This window comes from Perca fluviatilis, chromosome 8 (genome assembly GCF_010015445.1).
Source record: "Perca fluviatilis chromosome 8, GENO_Pfluv_1.0, whole genome shotgun sequence".
In the NCBI taxonomy this organism is placed as follows: Eukaryota; Metazoa; Chordata; class Actinopteri; order Perciformes; family Percidae; genus Perca; species Perca fluviatilis.
In genome coordinates this window covers 23477579-23495079 of record NC_053119.1, presented here as the reverse complement: position 1 = coordinate 23495079, position 17501 = coordinate 23477579, and the positions used below count along the sequence as shown (strand labels likewise).

At 41.3% G+C, this 17501-nt stretch overlaps 1 protein-coding gene across 3 annotated transcripts in view; it reads right to left on the bottom strand.

The window, feature by feature from the left end:
- Nucleotides 1-363: 363 nt before the first annotated feature.
- The window catches only part of mon2 (MON2 homolog, regulator of endosome-to-Golgi trafficking), a 45807-nt gene continuing 28669 nt past the window's right edge, over nucleotides 364-17501 (bottom strand). The window contains exons 20-35 of one of the 3 annotated variants that reach the window (XM_039807764.1): nucleotides 17310-17411; nucleotides 14731-14841; nucleotides 12400-12575; nucleotides 12042-12204; nucleotides 11142-11435; nucleotides 9883-10081; nucleotides 8525-9168; nucleotides 7501-7646; nucleotides 6029-6088; nucleotides 5943-5991; nucleotides 3846-4036; nucleotides 3698-3758; nucleotides 3491-3614; nucleotides 3002-3209; nucleotides 1233-1315; nucleotides 364-750 (exon numbers count right to left, since the gene is read on the bottom strand). In XM_039807764.1, the coding sequence (XP_039663698.1) occupies nucleotides 587-750; nucleotides 1233-1315; nucleotides 3002-3209; nucleotides 3491-3614; nucleotides 3698-3758; nucleotides 3846-4036; nucleotides 5943-5991; nucleotides 6029-6088; nucleotides 7501-7646; nucleotides 8525-9168; nucleotides 9883-10081; nucleotides 11142-11435; nucleotides 12042-12204; nucleotides 12400-12575; nucleotides 14731-14841; nucleotides 17310-17411 (2775 nt within the window). In that variant the 3' untranslated portion in view covers nucleotides 364-586. Of the gene's footprint in view, nucleotides 751-1232; nucleotides 1316-3001; nucleotides 3210-3490; nucleotides 3615-3697; nucleotides 3759-3845; nucleotides 4037-5942; nucleotides 5992-6028; nucleotides 6089-6559; nucleotides 6647-7500; nucleotides 7647-8524; nucleotides 9169-9882; nucleotides 10082-11141; nucleotides 11436-12041; nucleotides 12205-12399; nucleotides 12576-14730; nucleotides 14842-16806; nucleotides 16810-17309; nucleotides 17412-17501 lie in introns of those variants that run through there. The other 2 variants (XM_039807762.1, XM_039807763.1) reach the window with 2 other exon arrangements.

Sequence of the window (17501 nt, the reverse complement as noted above, 5' to 3'; positions counted from 1 at the left end):
CTCAAAGCACAGAGCTGATCGTAGAATTGTCCCATTTATTTTATACAGACAAGTACATCCCTTCTCAGATGGCTGGCTAAAGATGACATGGAATGTTACAGTAAGATTTGTTTTCTTGCATAAAATCCTCACTGTTGAAAATGTTGCAAAAGTCTAAGTGTTCATTTTTTAAGATCCTTAAAGCCCCGGTTTTTGCATTTTTTTTGTTAATTACATCATCAACACTATCACCACACACTGTACATCGACTCTGCCTCATTGGGAGAATTAAACAAACTAAACTCAGAGGCAACACTGCAATTTGTTTTTGTTTTTTTTATCTCTGGAGTTAACACAAGAGTGCAGTCAGTCTGTATGAGAATGGGGGGAGAGGTGTAATCAGCTCACATGAGAAGCATACGATGATGCGTATGAAGGTCAGGGTCATCGATGTGGTCCGAGCAGGCCTCGAATCTCCGTTCGCCGCTTCGCGTCACCGTAGATGGGGCTCTCGTAGAGTTTATGTCTGTGCACTTGTGAAGCACGTCGGTCGAGAAGACACATTCAAGATTTCTTCATTACAAAAACCCAATTTAAGTGAGCCTGGTCAGGACTCTCCGTTCTGGACTCTGGAGAGGGGTGGCTGCATAAAGTCTTTAAAGGGCCCCAGGGCCTCCTTCAAGGCTGAGCTCACCTCAGACGAGGAGCATGTGATGCACTCTACCAGTGTGGGGTACAGGGCAATCACTTGAGCCCATGTGTTGCCATCCACTGCAGACAGTAAACAAAATAATTGCAGAACAAGAGGAAAAAAAGGAGTGGGGATGGGAAGGAGAGGAAGAGAATATGAATTGTGATAAAAGGCAATCAGAGAAATCATTTCCTTCCTAAAATTCCCACAGGAGTATGGAAATTAGTTTTGCTCTGAATGAAGGACGATCTAACGCAAACATCTCGAAGGGCACTTCAAAAACGTAATTTTAGAATGTCTCGCTTCTATCTATTGAAAAAATAATAATTCCTTGTAATTGACCTTTCTGGAAAAACGTAAACAGTTCTACCCAGATTGGAGAAGAAGAAGAAAAAAAAAAAAAAAAAAACTCATTTGGAAAATGGTCCCAAATGTATTCTGACACATTTATTTGAAATTAATAGATGATAGATATGGTGGCATTATTGTATTTTTCATAGTGTTTTCATAGTGCCACCTCTTTCCAAGATCTATTTATTCCTTGACACAGTTTGATACTCACCGTTTTCTGGCTGTGTCTTTTTAAGCGAATCCATCAAAGTGCTGATAGCTTTCAAGACAAAGATAATCTCGGTCACTTGTTGCCTGAAATGAAAAAGACCTTCATTAGCTACAAAAGACATGCAGTACATAAAACCTGTAGATGTTCCATTTCGCGGATGGGTGAAAAAACAAGGAGAGAGTCTAATTTAGAGCTTTTTCTGATGAGAGCTGTTGGATGCAAAGTTGTTTGTTGAGTAAGTGACAATTAAAACAAGAAATAAGCCAACACGGACAGAAACAATAAAGTTTGTGGAAAAAAGGTGACTGAAGGTTTTGCAGAGGTTTACTTCACATGACCATGTAGCAACCAAGATTCATTTTCTCTCCACTATACAGGAGACAGGAAGCCAGTTCTTATAACTAGTACAGTGCCTGTTGAAAATGTGCCTGTTTGGAACAGGCTGATTGCTTGGCCTGTGGTATTGCCGTTTGTAGAATTCTTCCAAAATTACTTACAGAAGGACCCCAAAATCACTTCATATGCAACTCCACTGTATAGCCTACTTCGGACTTACTGCTTTACCGGACAGAGAACGTTGCAGATTCAGAGAGACGGTGTTGTCTCGTGTTGTATGACCGTTAACCGGTTTAGTGGCTGGACGATTAACGGTGAAGTAGGGGATTTGATTCGCGGGGGTATTTTGGCGACGGTAATGTTATTAGTGTTATTAAGATAGCCGTAGACTTAATTAACCCGACCCAGGGTGAGTCTGATGAAAAGTGCTGTGTCTGCCCGGTTCAGCTCTGAGATTTTCTCGCATTGCACAGCGCTGTGAAGGAATAATCTCTGAGATTACGTTCTGTTCTGTTCTGCCTCTGGTTAGAGGTGGTGAATTATAACAGTCGCGATGTTCCTTTCAGCTATCTGCTTGTGTTTCAGGAAAGTGAAGAAAATTTTGTTTGGTAAATCCAGCAATCACGTAGCTGGAAATTAGCTAAAAGTCAAAGGCGGTAACACAAAGACCATTTTGTCCTGATTGTTAATTATACATAATAAAAGTTGTCGATACAATGTGTAGTTGTTATTTCAGAAGTTTTTTTTTTTCCCCAATCACAGATCATATCACTAAAATAAGACATAGTATACAATATACTTTATTAACATTGTTGGATTCAAAATGTTTAAATCAGAGATACTGTCTTCTTAATTCCACACAATCTTCATTTCTTGCCAAAAAGGGGCACCTTTTGGCACATTACCCACAATCCAACATGATCATTAACAGGTTGGTTAGACATTAGGGTGTGTCATCCCATTTCATGCAGCTCCCTCTGGAGCTACAAAAGACTTTACTCAACTATTTTTTTTTTTTTTTTTTTATGCATGCAGTAGTATTCCCAAACCCACAGATTTGTAAGGTTACCAATTTGACTGTAAAACCATTTATTTGTTGTATTTTTATAAGTTCTGCTGTTATTTGAAATGCTCTAATAATGCAATCCATGATTTTCAAATTTTTTTTACATTCATATCATTGTATTTAATAGTTACTGAACTCCCCCCATCATCCCTTTGCCATTTTCTGCCCTAATGGTGCAATTTCGCCACGGGCATCATTTAACTTCCATCGTTTCTTAGAAAAAAATAAAAAAATAACAACATTACACACAACACAAATGTGGTGGCAGTGTGTGGCAGTGTGTAGAACATCCGTCCAAAAACATAAAAAAACAGGTGTTTTTTGACAAAGCAATATATTTTATTTAGAGGTGTATTGTGGGGTGTACCTGGGCAGGGGGCAGTGTCCACTCAGCCGCTCGTCCTCTACGTAGCGCCGAAGAACATCCTGGGATCTCTTGAGGAGCACAGAGAGCGCCATACGGGAGATGTAGCCCTCCTGCGGGGTGGACACCTTGTTGCTGAAGGAAAACTGCAGCAGCGTCTCAAAACACACCTTAGAAAACTCCTCCCTCATCCGCACATCGATCTCCGCCTCTGTCAAGAGAAAACCCTTTACGTATTAGACATGGTGGTGATGCCCAGAGGGATTTACAATGAGTGGGCGGACAGGGCTTTACTGTCTTGCTCAACACACAAAGACGTTGACAGAAGCAGTCGTTAGTGATGAGCCACAGGGAGGGCTTTTGCAACGAATCAAGGACTTAATGGTTACAGTAGGATTCCACAACTTCCAGCCACCCTGCTGTGCCATCAGAAATACGAGTAAACAGTACAGCTGAAGTCAAGCTATTTCAGCTGCCCAAGTTGCATCTTACCTGTGAATGAGGGAGACTGTGAGTGAATGGAACCTCTATTGAGCATTGTCATGATCTGGCCAACAAAGTCTTTAGGGATGAAATTGGCAAACGGTAAAATCTCTGTGCTGATCAGTTGGACCACCTGAAATGAAGAGGACATAATGCTGATGTGGGCTACCACACGATATTATGTTGACAAACTGGATGATAGGAACAAATATTTACCTCTACGTCAACGGCTTCGTTCTTCTGGAATTCCTGGATGGACAGGTTATCTGGAGGTGTGCTATGAAAAAAAAAAAAACCCCGAAACAATTAACTTGGTACTACCAAATCGTTCAAACTCAACTTTACGATTGTCTTAAATCTGTACCTTTTGGTGAAAAGAAAGTCTTCAAAGGCATTGGCTAGCTCTGGCCACATGGTGTCAAACTTTCCAGATGAGGCATGCTGGCGGGCCACAGGCAATCCAATAGACAGCACCTTGAGCAGAGAGGAAACAGCGAGCTTCCAGGTGCTCTCTGATGGACAGGCATACTTCAAACCCAAGGGCATTCTTAAAGTCTTAAGGAAAAGGAAAAACAAAGGAGGAGACAGTAGTAACAATACATCATTAGACTGAAACACAGAGAAAGTAGCCTGGGAAAACCCTGACGAACTTCTGGCAAATTTGAGATTTGCTCTGCAAGTCAGTCTGGCCAAGAGCCCATTCCCAATTTTTCCAAATCGAGGCACCAATTACAACCGTTGAGGTGGGCTTTACACGATGACGATAGCGCAGCTATTTCAACATGACAGCCACCGAAGCGCAGCAACCCGTTGACGCCGCTGTCGCTGCTACGTCACCCGGATCGTTGGTCTGATTGGTTGAAGGACTATCCAATTGCGCCCAGAGGCATTTGAGCGGCGTCCTTTGGTGACGCCCCTTTGGAAATTGGCTGTGAATGAAGCTTGCCCAGACCAACTCTCAGTTACAACTGAGAAGGGTCTGGTGTCAACCGGGCTACAGAGAAAGACTTGAAGGTAAAATCTATAAAACTAACTGCAGTTCCCTGAAAACCTTTCACCTTCTCTTTTATGCCGAAATGTGGAGAGACTTTAATGCATAGAGTTAACATTAAAGCAGTACGTCAACGCAGAGGCCCGATTCATCCTACAAAACCAGGAAAAGTGAGAGACCATCTTATTGACATGGTCCTCTTTTCAGAGAACAGCTGGGTTCCCCAAGGTTGAAATTTTACAAGTATCGCCTTCTTGTTTTGGAGAAAAAGGGTGGTGGCCAGATTTGGATTTGTCCATAGGGAACCTTCATAATAGTTCCTTGGCAAATTAACTCTCTTCAGTTTGAGGTTTCATATGAACAGACTATGGGAAAAGAGCAGTTAAACGCAGGTGTCAGATCATGGATGAGAAGTTAAGGCTTTCCATGACTTGCACTAACAAAATCTTTTGCTTTTTGACTGCATTCAGAAAATGCTGCTGACATTGGGCACCAAATGCACTTCACATCTGCTCCACGTAAGATAGAGTCAGCCTTGAGATGAATACTATCAAAAGACAAGTGTAAGTTGCCCCGAGGCTGGTTGATACTGGCAGACTCCTCAGACAGCAAACCGAATTAACTAGGGATTTAAAAATATACCACTTCCAAAGCATCTCATCATTTATTCACAATACTCAGTGGATTCTTCAGCCATTCATGGCTAGCCTCTCTGCTGCTAGAACACATGGCATGATTACAGACAAAACACTGATAAGGATCATTCACTTACTTCATTTCTACAATTCTGCTGAACTAGATACAGCTAGTCTGTTGCGTGTCTGTTTGTTAGAACCCACAATATTTGCAAAGAACACCTTTTACACGCAGTCATTTGATCCATTGTTAATATAAAAATATTTATATTTACAGCAGCTTTAAGAGAAAATCAACACTGTCTTGCCAAAGTTGGTGCTTTTCCATGGTGAGCGGATGGATAACACCTGTGGTGAGATCATTGATATGGTATGCCAGAAGTTTAACTTGCCTCAAGGTTTGATCCCACAGATAGCAGTGCAGCAGCAATTTTCTGCCCTATGTGATTCTGTGTTAACATACTCTTAAAATTAAAAAACCTTCTTCATGACATCACACCACGTTTTATGTCCAACAATAACTGGCGCTCAATGGGCAGCCAGTAAAAAGTGCTGAGAATATTACTGTGCTTATTGGGCTAGTGGAAAATACAAAAAAAAAAAAAGAAAACACAGTAAGCCTCAATGATGCCTCTAGCCTAACACACATTACTGCCCACTAGAGAGAATGCACATGCAGACCAACTTTAGAGGTGCTTTGGTAATACATATTGATAATTGTATTCAAATATTATATTTGCTCACAATAATACTGTTGGAAAACAAACTTTGTATCAGTTCCAAAGCCTTTACTATGAGTTTTTTGACTATGAATATCCCATCCTGGTGGAAATACCTTGATGATGTTCTGCAGAACTTTCTCATTGATGACAGCTTTGACATAGCTTTGTGTGTACGCTGTTTTATGTAAAAACTTTTAACAACAAAATTAACCACAAGAGCTGAGAAAAGGGCACATAGTTTAAGGCAAACCTCCATTCATTTTGCAGGGGCAAGAAGATTGAACAAGAGAAAAAAAAAAAACACAGTAGTGGATATTAGTCAAACATATCTAAAAACCCATTATCTGTACTTATACACATTGAAAGCAATTTTTAAAAAGGCACACTTTGTAAAAGTATACAAGTAACACAGAAATGTATTTTAAAGTTGCAGTGGCTATTAGTCTGCTTTAGGTTTTGTTAGGCGATTATGAGTACCACAGCTGAAATGTCATAGCCAAACAAATGACTTGATGCTACAAAGTGTGTCTTTAAGAAATATAAACAGAACCACACAGGTGCATATGAACATTACCATACAACACAAAATCAACTGAAAATGGAACTGCACAGGGACTGTGCACACAGGCATAACCACCAGTTAGTGGCAGGCAGAGAGGGGGAGCATGGAGTGAGGAGGCGCAGATGAGACATGAGAGCCTACCATGCGGTGTGATATTTGCCGCAGAGGGTAGGTCATCACCATTCAGCACAGCTTAGTAAAACTATAGAGGGGGCTCAAGGAGATGACGGAACTCACCGGTGCAAAGAGCTGGATCTAAAATGATTATCCGGTGAGTAGTCCCAAGAAACAGAATGAGAAAAGGTCGCAATTAAACTGGTGTTTTAAGTTGTATCGAATTTGCAGTGGATAGTTGGCTAAATGAGATTCAATAACCAGGACCGATTAAGGGGAAAAACACTCACTCCTAGCACCAAAGATATTGGAGGCAATCTGACAACACCGGATAAAAGTCAACAAGGCAATAAAGACCTGCCGTAACATCTGTTTGGCTGGGTGGGAATTTTGTTTTACCCTCTCACTTAACACAACTGAACAGATTTAGATTCTCATAGGGCTGGACCCCACATGCAGGACTAACAGACTGGCAGCCAGGATTTGATACATGAAATGTGTAGCGTTAACATTTCTTAGCACTGTACCAGCCCCGCCAGTGTTAGATCGAGACAACTCGCAGCATTCCCCTGAAGACACAGCACCTGCTGGATTTTGGTTTTCGCAAGAAAGACACGGACATTTAGAACAATGTTGTGAAAAGACTCTTCTGTTCTTGAGGATAAATGAGAATTGTTTGTGGTTTAATAACTGAAGTGAAATGCATTTGAACCGTGTTTTGAACTGAAAAGTAGTGAAACATTTCTCTGGCAGGCTGCCAGCAGGATGAAGCATGAGGGAGGGAATATGAGAAAGAAATGGCTTGGGGCTACTAATGGGGGTCCAGAAGAACATGTCAATCTCAAGAAGGGCCATGATAGGGGCTTCATAAGGACTAGACTGAATGAGAGAGTGAGGGTACACCATCCAACATTTTAATGAAACAAACTGTTAGAAGACATACATTGCAAATAAAAAAACCAAGCAGTTAAAAACAGCCAGTTCCATTTCCCCCTACCTGGTTGTATTTGGCATTGGCCACGTGTTTGGTTTCCATCCTGCCGTATTGAGGAGGCTTGCAGGAGAACTCCACGAAGAGTAGCAGCTGTTCAAAGATGGCTGGGTACATGACCTGCAGGTTCTCCGGGCCCACACAGATGGCCTGCAGCAGGGAGGGAAGGGAGGAACAAACACTGCTGACATCCACCACAGGACTGCACATTACATAATTTAGCAGACTGACACATTGTTTCCTGGACTGAGTTGACACAAAATGGGAAGAAATACTTTTGGCTGAAAGGGAGAGTAAAGGGCCTGCTTTTCTCAAAGACATGGTATTCATAGCAGAGAGGGCTGGGGTTGCTATCAAGTAAAGGTGTCAATTAAAAAGGTAAAGGATAACAGTCCAATGAAATCATTGCATTGTTTAAATGACTGACTCGAGCCTCATTTGCTGGTTCCACCTTTTCAAATTGGAGAATTTGCTGCTTTTCTTGTTTTTTTGGAAAAACAACGTTGGACGTTTGGTTAAACAAAACAAGCAGTTAGAAGACATCACATTGGGCTCAGAGACATGTGATGGGCATTACTTACCATTGTCTGACATTTTAAAGACTCAACATCAGAAAAATTAATGATGAAGATTACCTGCAGCCCTTAAAATCATTTGTAGTATTATGATATATAGGATAAACACTGGATTAAAGCATTAGGGCTGCTCCCACAAAACAGTGCAATTTCTAGGGGATAACCATGTTTTCTTCCTTCCCTTTATCTTCTTGGCTCTCTTCTTTTAAGATTATTTTTTGGCATCTATTTTTATTTCTGGGTGTAAAGTCAAGAGGTGGACAGGAGAGAGAGGATGCCATGCAGTAAAGGTCCCCTACTGGATTCAAACTGGGGACATTATCATCTTAGACCCGTAGGTCAACAGGACACCCTACGTGGCTCTTATCTTGATGCTATTTTCTATGGTACATAATGTATAACACAAGCCTCTTTGGTGCCAATATTTAAAAAAATACATTTTGCTTTGCCCACCTTCTGCAAAACATCCAGAGAGGTGAGCACAGCTTCCTGCAGGCTGGTGAGCACCGCCTCAGTAAAAGAGGGGAGGATGAAGGGTGAGGCATCGCTGCTGATAGGCACGGACACGGCCCCATGGAGGATGACCCCCAGCTTCTTCAGATCCTCCATGCTGAAGTTGGCTTTTATGTGCTGATAGAGTGCTGGGAAAATCTGGATCAGTGCTGTGAGGAAGGGCTGGCTGGGGATGAAGGAGAACTTCTCTGCCGGGCCACTAGGTGGTCTCGTGCTGTCCGTTCCTGTTCGATACCACGTGTTCCACGCTGACCACCATAGCGCACAGTCTTCTAGGGCTGACTCCTCCCCCGGGGGAGGGGCCTGCAGCTCAGCGCCGTTGTATCGCGTCAGCCGTTCAACTAGTGAATCTGAGCGCACCAGGGGTCTGCCAGGACCAGACGCTGAGAGGGGGTCAATGAGCACTGGGGGGACGCCCATAACCGCAAATGCATCGCCTGCTTTGTCGGAGTCTTTAACAGGTGTACCAATCTGTAGGATCTCCTGAAAGCTCTTGAGGGCAGCCAGGGAGACCTCGTTGTTTTTGCTGAGAGCAGCTGACTGAATGTGGTTCAGCAGCACCTCCCAGGCCTCGAAGAAATCCCCTGCAGACACAGAGCACAATGATGGGAGAGTGAGAGACCGCCAATTGGCGGGATGTGTAAGCTGTAAATAAAGTGTGACCATTAGCACTTTCATATGTGAGGTTTCAAACCAACACGAGCCAACTAACAGAAGTTCAAAAGGAGGCCACATACCGACAACTATGGCCAGAACCACAGGTGTATCAGTCGCAAACAGTTACCTGTTAATACATTTTGTCAACATCAATATGAGCCTATTTTCAATTAAACACATTTACCATAGGAGGCCCGTACTGTGATATTATATAGCCATTCATTTTTATCTAGGCTGTAGAAGAGCAACCTTTCTCTAATTTATTTAACGTGTGGTAGGCTGGGAATGTGTTCTATATTGTGAGTCACCTCTTGTAATTTGGCAATGGCTTAAATGTTCAGAGGGATGAGTTCAGTTAATGAGGAGCTCATGTTTTATTATTCATATCTCCCTGGAATGTTAATCCTGTCCCCATAGGGCGTGACATGACTTAATGTGTGGTAATATAGCAGTAAAAGCTGCCGTGCCTTTTCTGAACTTTTCTGTGCTACACTTGGCATAGACTTATGAATACATTTCAATGTAATGGTCACTGTTTACAATTCTTTGGCGGCTGTGGCAAGCCGTGTGTCCTAGTCTGCCTTGTGTATAACAGCATCAGATACATCATACATATCCGAGTAGATTTTTGGCTGGCTCACCTAACTGCTGGAGGAGATACCGCCTCGTGTTGAATATGCGTGCCACCCCGGCAAGGGTCAGCACCCACGTCTCCGCCCATTGTTTTTCAGCGGTGTCGCGCGAGTGGTGGATAAGAATGTTCCCGCCGCCAGACTCAATCTTCTCCTTGTCTGCTGTGGTGGATGACGTCCTCACACAGTCTAGCAGGTGGAACAGTACCTAGTGGTGACACCACGATAGTTCAAATAGCAGAAAGACAGCTCCAAAGACAGCATATTAAGAGTCTATAATTAATTAAAATAAGATAACGAATGTAGGGTTGCAACTAGGGCTGGATGATTAATCGAAAAATAATCGAAACCGAAATTCAGAGCCTATAAAAGACGTAATTTTACCAAGTCGATTATTTTGGTCTTTAAATCCTATTCATATTTCCGTGCCGCCCACTGTGTGTTAATGTACTTTCCCCTTAAAACATATTACGGCTGCCGCGTGTGTAGTCACGTGACTCCGCCCGTTTACATTAAAACTTATTTTTATTTCATTGTAAAATCTACAGTTGTAGATTTAAGTTCAGTTGTTTGAAATATTTAATAAATAAGCATTAATTGCTATCTCTGTGTTGTTTACTTATTATAGAATCACAAAGATAGGATTATGCACTCTTTCATTAGAAAAAATAACCGTGAACATATTTACAGTAGCCTATAAGAAAAGATTGTTTGTTTTTTTAATAATCGTTCAATAATCGTAATCAAGGTAACTTCTTCGATTAATCGTGATTATGATTTTAGCCAAAATTGTCCAGCCCTAGTTGCAACTAATGATTATTTTCATGGTCGATTATTTTCTCGATTATTCAATTAGTTGTTTGGTCTATAAAGTGGTGAAAACTGTGGATCAGTGTTTCCCAAAAGTCCAAGATGAAGTCCTCAAATGTCTTGTTTTGTCCACAACTCAAAGATATTCAGTTTACTGTCACAGAGGAGAGAAGAAACTAGAAAATATTCACATTTAAGAGGCTGGGATCAGAGAATTTTTACTTTGGTCTTTAAAAATTACTCAAACCGACTAATAGATTATCAAAATAGTTTGCGATGAATTTAAGAGTTGACAACTAATCGATTAATCGTTGCAGCTCTAAACGAATGCAGAGTATAAATCTAAGGGAAGTTAATTTCAACCCCTTTTTTGTAACAGTATTCTGTACAAACAACATGGAGGACAGCTTCTCCAGTGTGACTAAATCCAATGACAATTACAAATTCTTGCATGTTACCTTCCAGACCACAACATGCCATGTTGGCTGCTGCAGCAGGGTCCCGTGGGCAGCGATGGTGGAGAACAACGTTTGCCCGGCGCTTTTACGCACAGCGGGCCGTGGGTCGACACACAGCTCGCCCAGCTTGGCATACAGGCACAGCCACAGGCAATCAAAGGGAGGGGCGGGGTGGAATGGCCTGTTCAGGGTCTCTCCTTTCTCCTGGGCCTGCTTCTGCAGAGCTTCCTCCTCCCTCTCCAACTCCTGTGTGATGGCTTCGCCCCTTTGGAAGAAGTAGTCTGAAATGTTCCACTGTGGGTAAAATGGGGAAGTGGGGGTAGGAAGGTTGGTAAAATGCTTCTGGCAGTTTAGCTATCCTATTACCATAAAGTAACCTCGCAGGACCTGCCACAATCCAAGAAAAATAACCCTGCAAACCACAGATCAATATCGGGTTTTGCATGTCCTGAACACCGTACAAAGTATCTGTGAAAGGTCAGAGGAGCGCTTAAGTGATGGTAAATTTGATTAAATAATGCAAAACAAGGAATGATGTGATATTGTAATGTCGAATCATATTACACATACTATGCTTTAGCTTTAAAACTATTGGAAAAGAAACATGTCCAACCTGTTACTCATATTTCAATAATACAAAGTAATAATAATTAAGGCAGCCATTGCCTGTTTCCTTTCCATTTATATAACCATATTCTATGTTAGCGTAGCCCTGCTTCAACATCATAGATTCACACATTCACACCTGGGAAGTGACCGGTGGCCTCTCAAAGCCCAGTAGATCAAATGTTTTTCGGCGCAACTTTGCAGTACATAGCACGAAGGTAGAGAACGAACCACTTGCAGGAATGTGTGTCGAGCATAACGCTTACAAATAATGAGCACAAGGAGTTATCTCACCAGTAGGCCAATGGAGGTGAGGCTGATGTTGAGCTCCTGGTTCTGCAGGCCGAAGCTGCCGGCTACATCCACTACGATCTGGAGGCACGTGCAAGGCATTGTGGGCAGGAAGTCTGTCACCACCAACTGCAGGCACTGGAAGGCTGTTCGGATCAATGACTCGCTGAAGGGAAACAAGACATGTGGCGGGCACGCTTTAGAGTTCAGTTTCTTGAATTACTGGCAGTATAATCTCAGGAACAGACATTTAGGATGACTCTCACAAATAAAATATTTGCATTGAGCATAAAACAACTATTTCAGCATAGTTAAAGCCCTGTCTGCTTTGTCCATCTTCTCTCCTCCCTTGCGCTCTTACCCTTGATCATTGCGGATGGCTCCTATAACACCCAAGACGAGGGGCCAGCCGGGCCCCAGGCTGTCTCCCTGGCTCTGTAGGATCTGCAGGACACTCTCCAGCTGTTTCTGCCGGATGTCTGCATGCAGCACATTGGACAACTCCTTCAAGGGGTTGAGCAACAGCAGCTGCAGTCGCTTGGGGATAAAAAAAAAAAAAAAAGAGGGAGATAGTAACTGATTTGTTAAGTGTCTGATAGACAATTATCTGCAAAGATTAAATTTGTATCTTGTAAATGCTGCTACTACAATACTGCATAGTACTAGAGATGCACCGATAGACCGGCCGGTGACCGGAATTGGCCGGTTTTCGCGCGTGCTCGCCCATGATCGGTGACCGGCAGGTCAGTCTGACATATGCCGATTTCATGCCGGTCAACGCTACAATTAACTGACAACATAAATTATACGAGTTACAGTTCTCAAGGACGCACATCACACACGGACGCGACAGCACGGTCTCTTTTTCCTTTCTCTCAACTTTTCCGCCGTGTGTCGCGCGTACCCGCTCGCGGTGTGAAGCGCGTGTCCGCGCTATTCTCGCACATGTAGGGAACCTCGTGAATTAACCTGCAACATGTCAGCTGTTTGGGAATTCTTCAGCGTGTGTGCAGAAGATAACGAGTTTGCAATATACAACACCTGCAAGGAAAAAGTAGGGCGTGGAGGGATGACACCAAAAACACATTTTTTTTTTGATATTGGATGTGAAAAGAAGGAAATGGTTCCAACATTGCACTTTAGATGTGTGTGAATTTCCAACACCAGGAGTAATTTATATAGTTCTATTTTATAGTGATCCATTATCTGTTCAAAACATGTTCTATGTTCTGTGCAAAATTTTCTATTAAAGAAAAGATAGAAAGTAAATATTAGTAAAGTGGTTAGAAAAAATGTAATCTGAATCGGCTAAAATCAGTATCGGCTGGCCTAGAAATCGGCCTAGAAAGTTGTAATCGGTGCATCTCTACATAGTACATATATACAATTGCATGCAATGCATTCAACATTTAGAACAGTTGTTGTTGCGAATGTGGTGCACACATCTAAAGGTCATCTTTATTAAACAAATTTATTACATCCAGTTCAGGGGAGCAATATATTGGCAGTTTAATGAAAGACCGCTTAAGACATTTGACCGTAAAGGGTTAGGGTTATGTAATACGTGTTGGAAGTACAGATTACCTTTTTTGCCCCTTGAAATTGACACTCAACATTACACTGAACAATACCTTAAGCAATTTTAGAGTTTGCCAATTTCCAAGTCAGGGCAGATAGTTTTGTGCTTCTGAAGTTGTTAAATGTGGCTCATTTTCTTTATTTGTTCTAACACAATGGCTTACTTGCATAACCCCAATTCTCTTGAGTAGCATGGATTACATATAGAGAAGTACAAAGTAAAAGGAAAAGCTTGAATAAATGAGTGGGAAAACGTAATGAATGCAGATGCTGTTATGGTTAAAATGTAAAAGTGTAGCAGACTTAATGTCTTTTAATATATAGTAGCCATTAGGGACATTTTGGTCTTTTTTCTGAAGAAAAAGACTATGCATGAATTAACATATCCGAGGGAAGCAGTTTGGAAACTCAGAAAATGGCTTTACATGTTTGCTAAATCCATTTGGGTGCATGGTAGAGGATTGGCATTACATTCAATTTGTAAATGGCTAGTTTAACTACCGATTTTTATTTCCACTGCTACTGTAGAACTCTTCCAGTGTGTTTTAGGCAGTGAGTCCAACTCAAATGTTTCTCATTTTTCCTTTTTTATATTTTATAAGATGGCTGGATGAATACATTATTTTAACACAACATGCAATTGTAAAAGCTTGCCCACACTGCAAGAAAGGCCTTGGAGAAGTGACTGTATTTCGCATTTCTATAAGACAGCCGTCATTTGTATGGCTCAGTGCTGTTTCTATTGACCTCCATGCAGTTCTCCTGCCCTCTTTCAGATACGCTACGTGCCATTTCTTTTATCTGTCACTAAGGTGAAGGTCACAGACTCGGTGTTTGTGAGTGACAAGAGAAAGTGACTGACATTTCTGTTTTCCACATTTTAGCCATTTGGCACACACTCTTATCTATCACGACATGCAACAGTGGAGAAGAGTTCTCAAATGCCAGCATTACAAACAAACAATATTAGGGGTGAAACGCAGAGAAGACAAACAATACATACATCCAATAAAATACTCCCTAACAATGTTCATATGATAGAGAAGAGCAAAGAGGTGACAGAGAAAATGTTTGTGTTAGTTTCTCTACATTGTTTTGGAGTGGAGTTATCTACCTGATTTTGGGCGAGTGGAGGGTCGTGTTTGTAGGCCAGGCCAGCCTTGATAAGCGCCGTCAACGCCTCAGCCCCCCACTCTCTCATCCTGGAGTTTGGGTGTTGGCAGACCTGCAGGACAAATCACATAGACACACAAATGCAGAAACATGTGCACGACGACAGACCTGACGCGGAGGCTGTTCAGAACAGTGTTTCCCAGCAGTGTTCACAGTGGATGGGTGGGAAACAAGTGTGAGTGAAATTAACCACAGTCTGTGTGATAAAGACTGGAATCCCCTGTGATCACAGGAAATGCTGTGACAGACAGTGTAATCACGAAAGCTAGAATAGATACACATGAAAAGGCCAGGTTCAGCAGTGAAAAGTACACTAGTGTGCTCCAAATTAATCATCTTTGGTCTACAGGGAGGTTTGTCAAACAATTGTTTACTTTTATGCCGTGAGACTTAAGAATTCTAAAGAGAAGAAAACTTTGTTTTGCTCAGAGGCATAAAGACAGACTGCTGAGTAGATACTATTAGTTGTACCCCTTCAGAACTCAGATGGTCCATGTGTATCTATTTAACAACTTGGCTTCCAAAGCCCTGTATGATCATGAATGCATCACAATTTTATCATAATGTACATCTGTAAATAAAGACAGTGATGCCATTGTCACATTTTCTTTAAAATATAAAAGCACTCAATTTGAACAAGTCTGCAAAGAAAGATAAGCAGCATTTTATCTAAGCATGAAGGATTCTTTGCAGGTGCAGCTATAGATTCTGCTTCTGTGACAAAGAGCTTCACATTGCAAACTGCGCACAAGAATGGAAGGTCAAACACTGGTAGTGGAGCAAATGCACCGTGTGGACACATTTTGACACGACCTCTCAACTCCAACATGTTGGTGCCAGACTGAGAGGGAGGGAGAACAGATCGGAAAAAAGAAAAGGAAATTCGAAAAGCCAATGATTATAGAGGAGGGAATCTGAGCTTACCTTCTGCAAAACAGACAGGAGTGCAAAAAGAGAGGGGGAGATAGACAAAGAAATTGTGACGAAAACCTCTAAACACACATCTTTATATACATATAAAAAGGAGAATCCTCTTACAGATATGACGAGATGGGTACCAATAACTACAGAGAGTATAGTACAAACTAAACTCAAGTAAATTCAACCAAACCTACTTTATACACAATGTAGTTGATCCTGTGCTGTAAACCCATATCTGTTACAGAGTTTCACCACTTCAAATTTAAGACTTTTTAAGACCTTTTCAAGACCATTATGAATGAAATTTAAGACCTTTATCACAACATCAACTAAGCCCTAAATTCAGTTTTCAAGCCAGGTATCGCTAAATGTGCACTTCCCCATAGCTGAAGAATAAAATCTGTTTTATGTCTGTGGTACAATCCGAATGTGACTCGCGCCAATAACACGTAAGCTGGTTGGCTGCAATATAAGTAGCATGTTGGTCTCATTTGTAACCGTAATACAGCAAAATTATATTTAGACTAGCGAAAGAAAAAACTATCACAGAATAAAAAAAAAAGAGCATTAGAAGTAGCGTGCATGAATGTAGAATAATTAAGACCTGTTTGAAATTATTTAAGTAAGAAATGTTAGACTTTTTAAGACCCCGCGGAAACCCTGGGTTAGCAACTTCTATATGTGCCAGGGCTCTACTGCATGTGTGTACGCACTGTCGTCTTTCAATTAAAAAAGCAGCATATGCAAGGCAATTTTCATGTATTTCTGTTCATTTTGTATCATCAGGGAAAGCAAACTTTATTTTTTTGAATTTCTGAGCTATAAACAAAAACTGTAGTCAGGTCCCATATAAGGTATGCTTAAATGTGGGGGGAATTCTGCTAATAATAGTGCTATAACAACAAACTAAATAAAAAAAATAAAATGTTGAAATGTATGTTAATAAAATCAGCTGAACATACTACAGCTTTGAAAGTTTAACCAATATGTAATGACGAAGAGGCAAAATGAGAATATTGCATACACTACAACCTATTGGACATTACTCTGCTTTTATCAAAAACTGTAACTGATTACTAATTGTGAACTTTAAAACCTTCTTTAGCTCATTCAACAATTTTTCTCCTTCATGACTAAACCACAGCACACGTGTGGTCCAGACTCCATGGAAAAAATGTCATTATTAGAGCCTTGGTACTGGGTAACCAAAAGGGTTGAAGGGGCAATTTTGACATTCTTTTAGGTTCTAGCTTTCATTATTATTATAGAGTTTAGTTCCAATCTTCAATGGCATCATCAGCATTGGAAAAAGTGACAGTTACTGTTACCAAATTTAGACAAACTGGAGCTAGAGAGAAAAGCTTAACGGGTCAAATTCCTTGTACGCTTATTGTACCAGGTGAAATAAAGTCTGATCAAAGTGTAACCAGTAAAATAAATTACACTTCTTAAGCGGTTGCAGGGATATTACTGGGTGACCTTGGTTAACAAAATGATACCCCATTTATAAAACTGTATCTTTCATCTTTCACAGAATTTAAATGAAATGTGGCGACAGTGACACTGCATCTTGTGGGATGTATCTGTAAATAGGTATACCTCCAATAAGTGTCCGGTTAGGGGTCTCCACAGGATCTCTATACGATCCATGTTGACAAGGCCAGTCTCCAATAGCTTGGCCACAGCAAACAAAGATGGCTCCTGAAACCAAGACAAGAAAATAGAAACATAATTTATAATATTTATACATAAATACTGGACACCTTGGACCCTGACCTTGCTGATCAAATT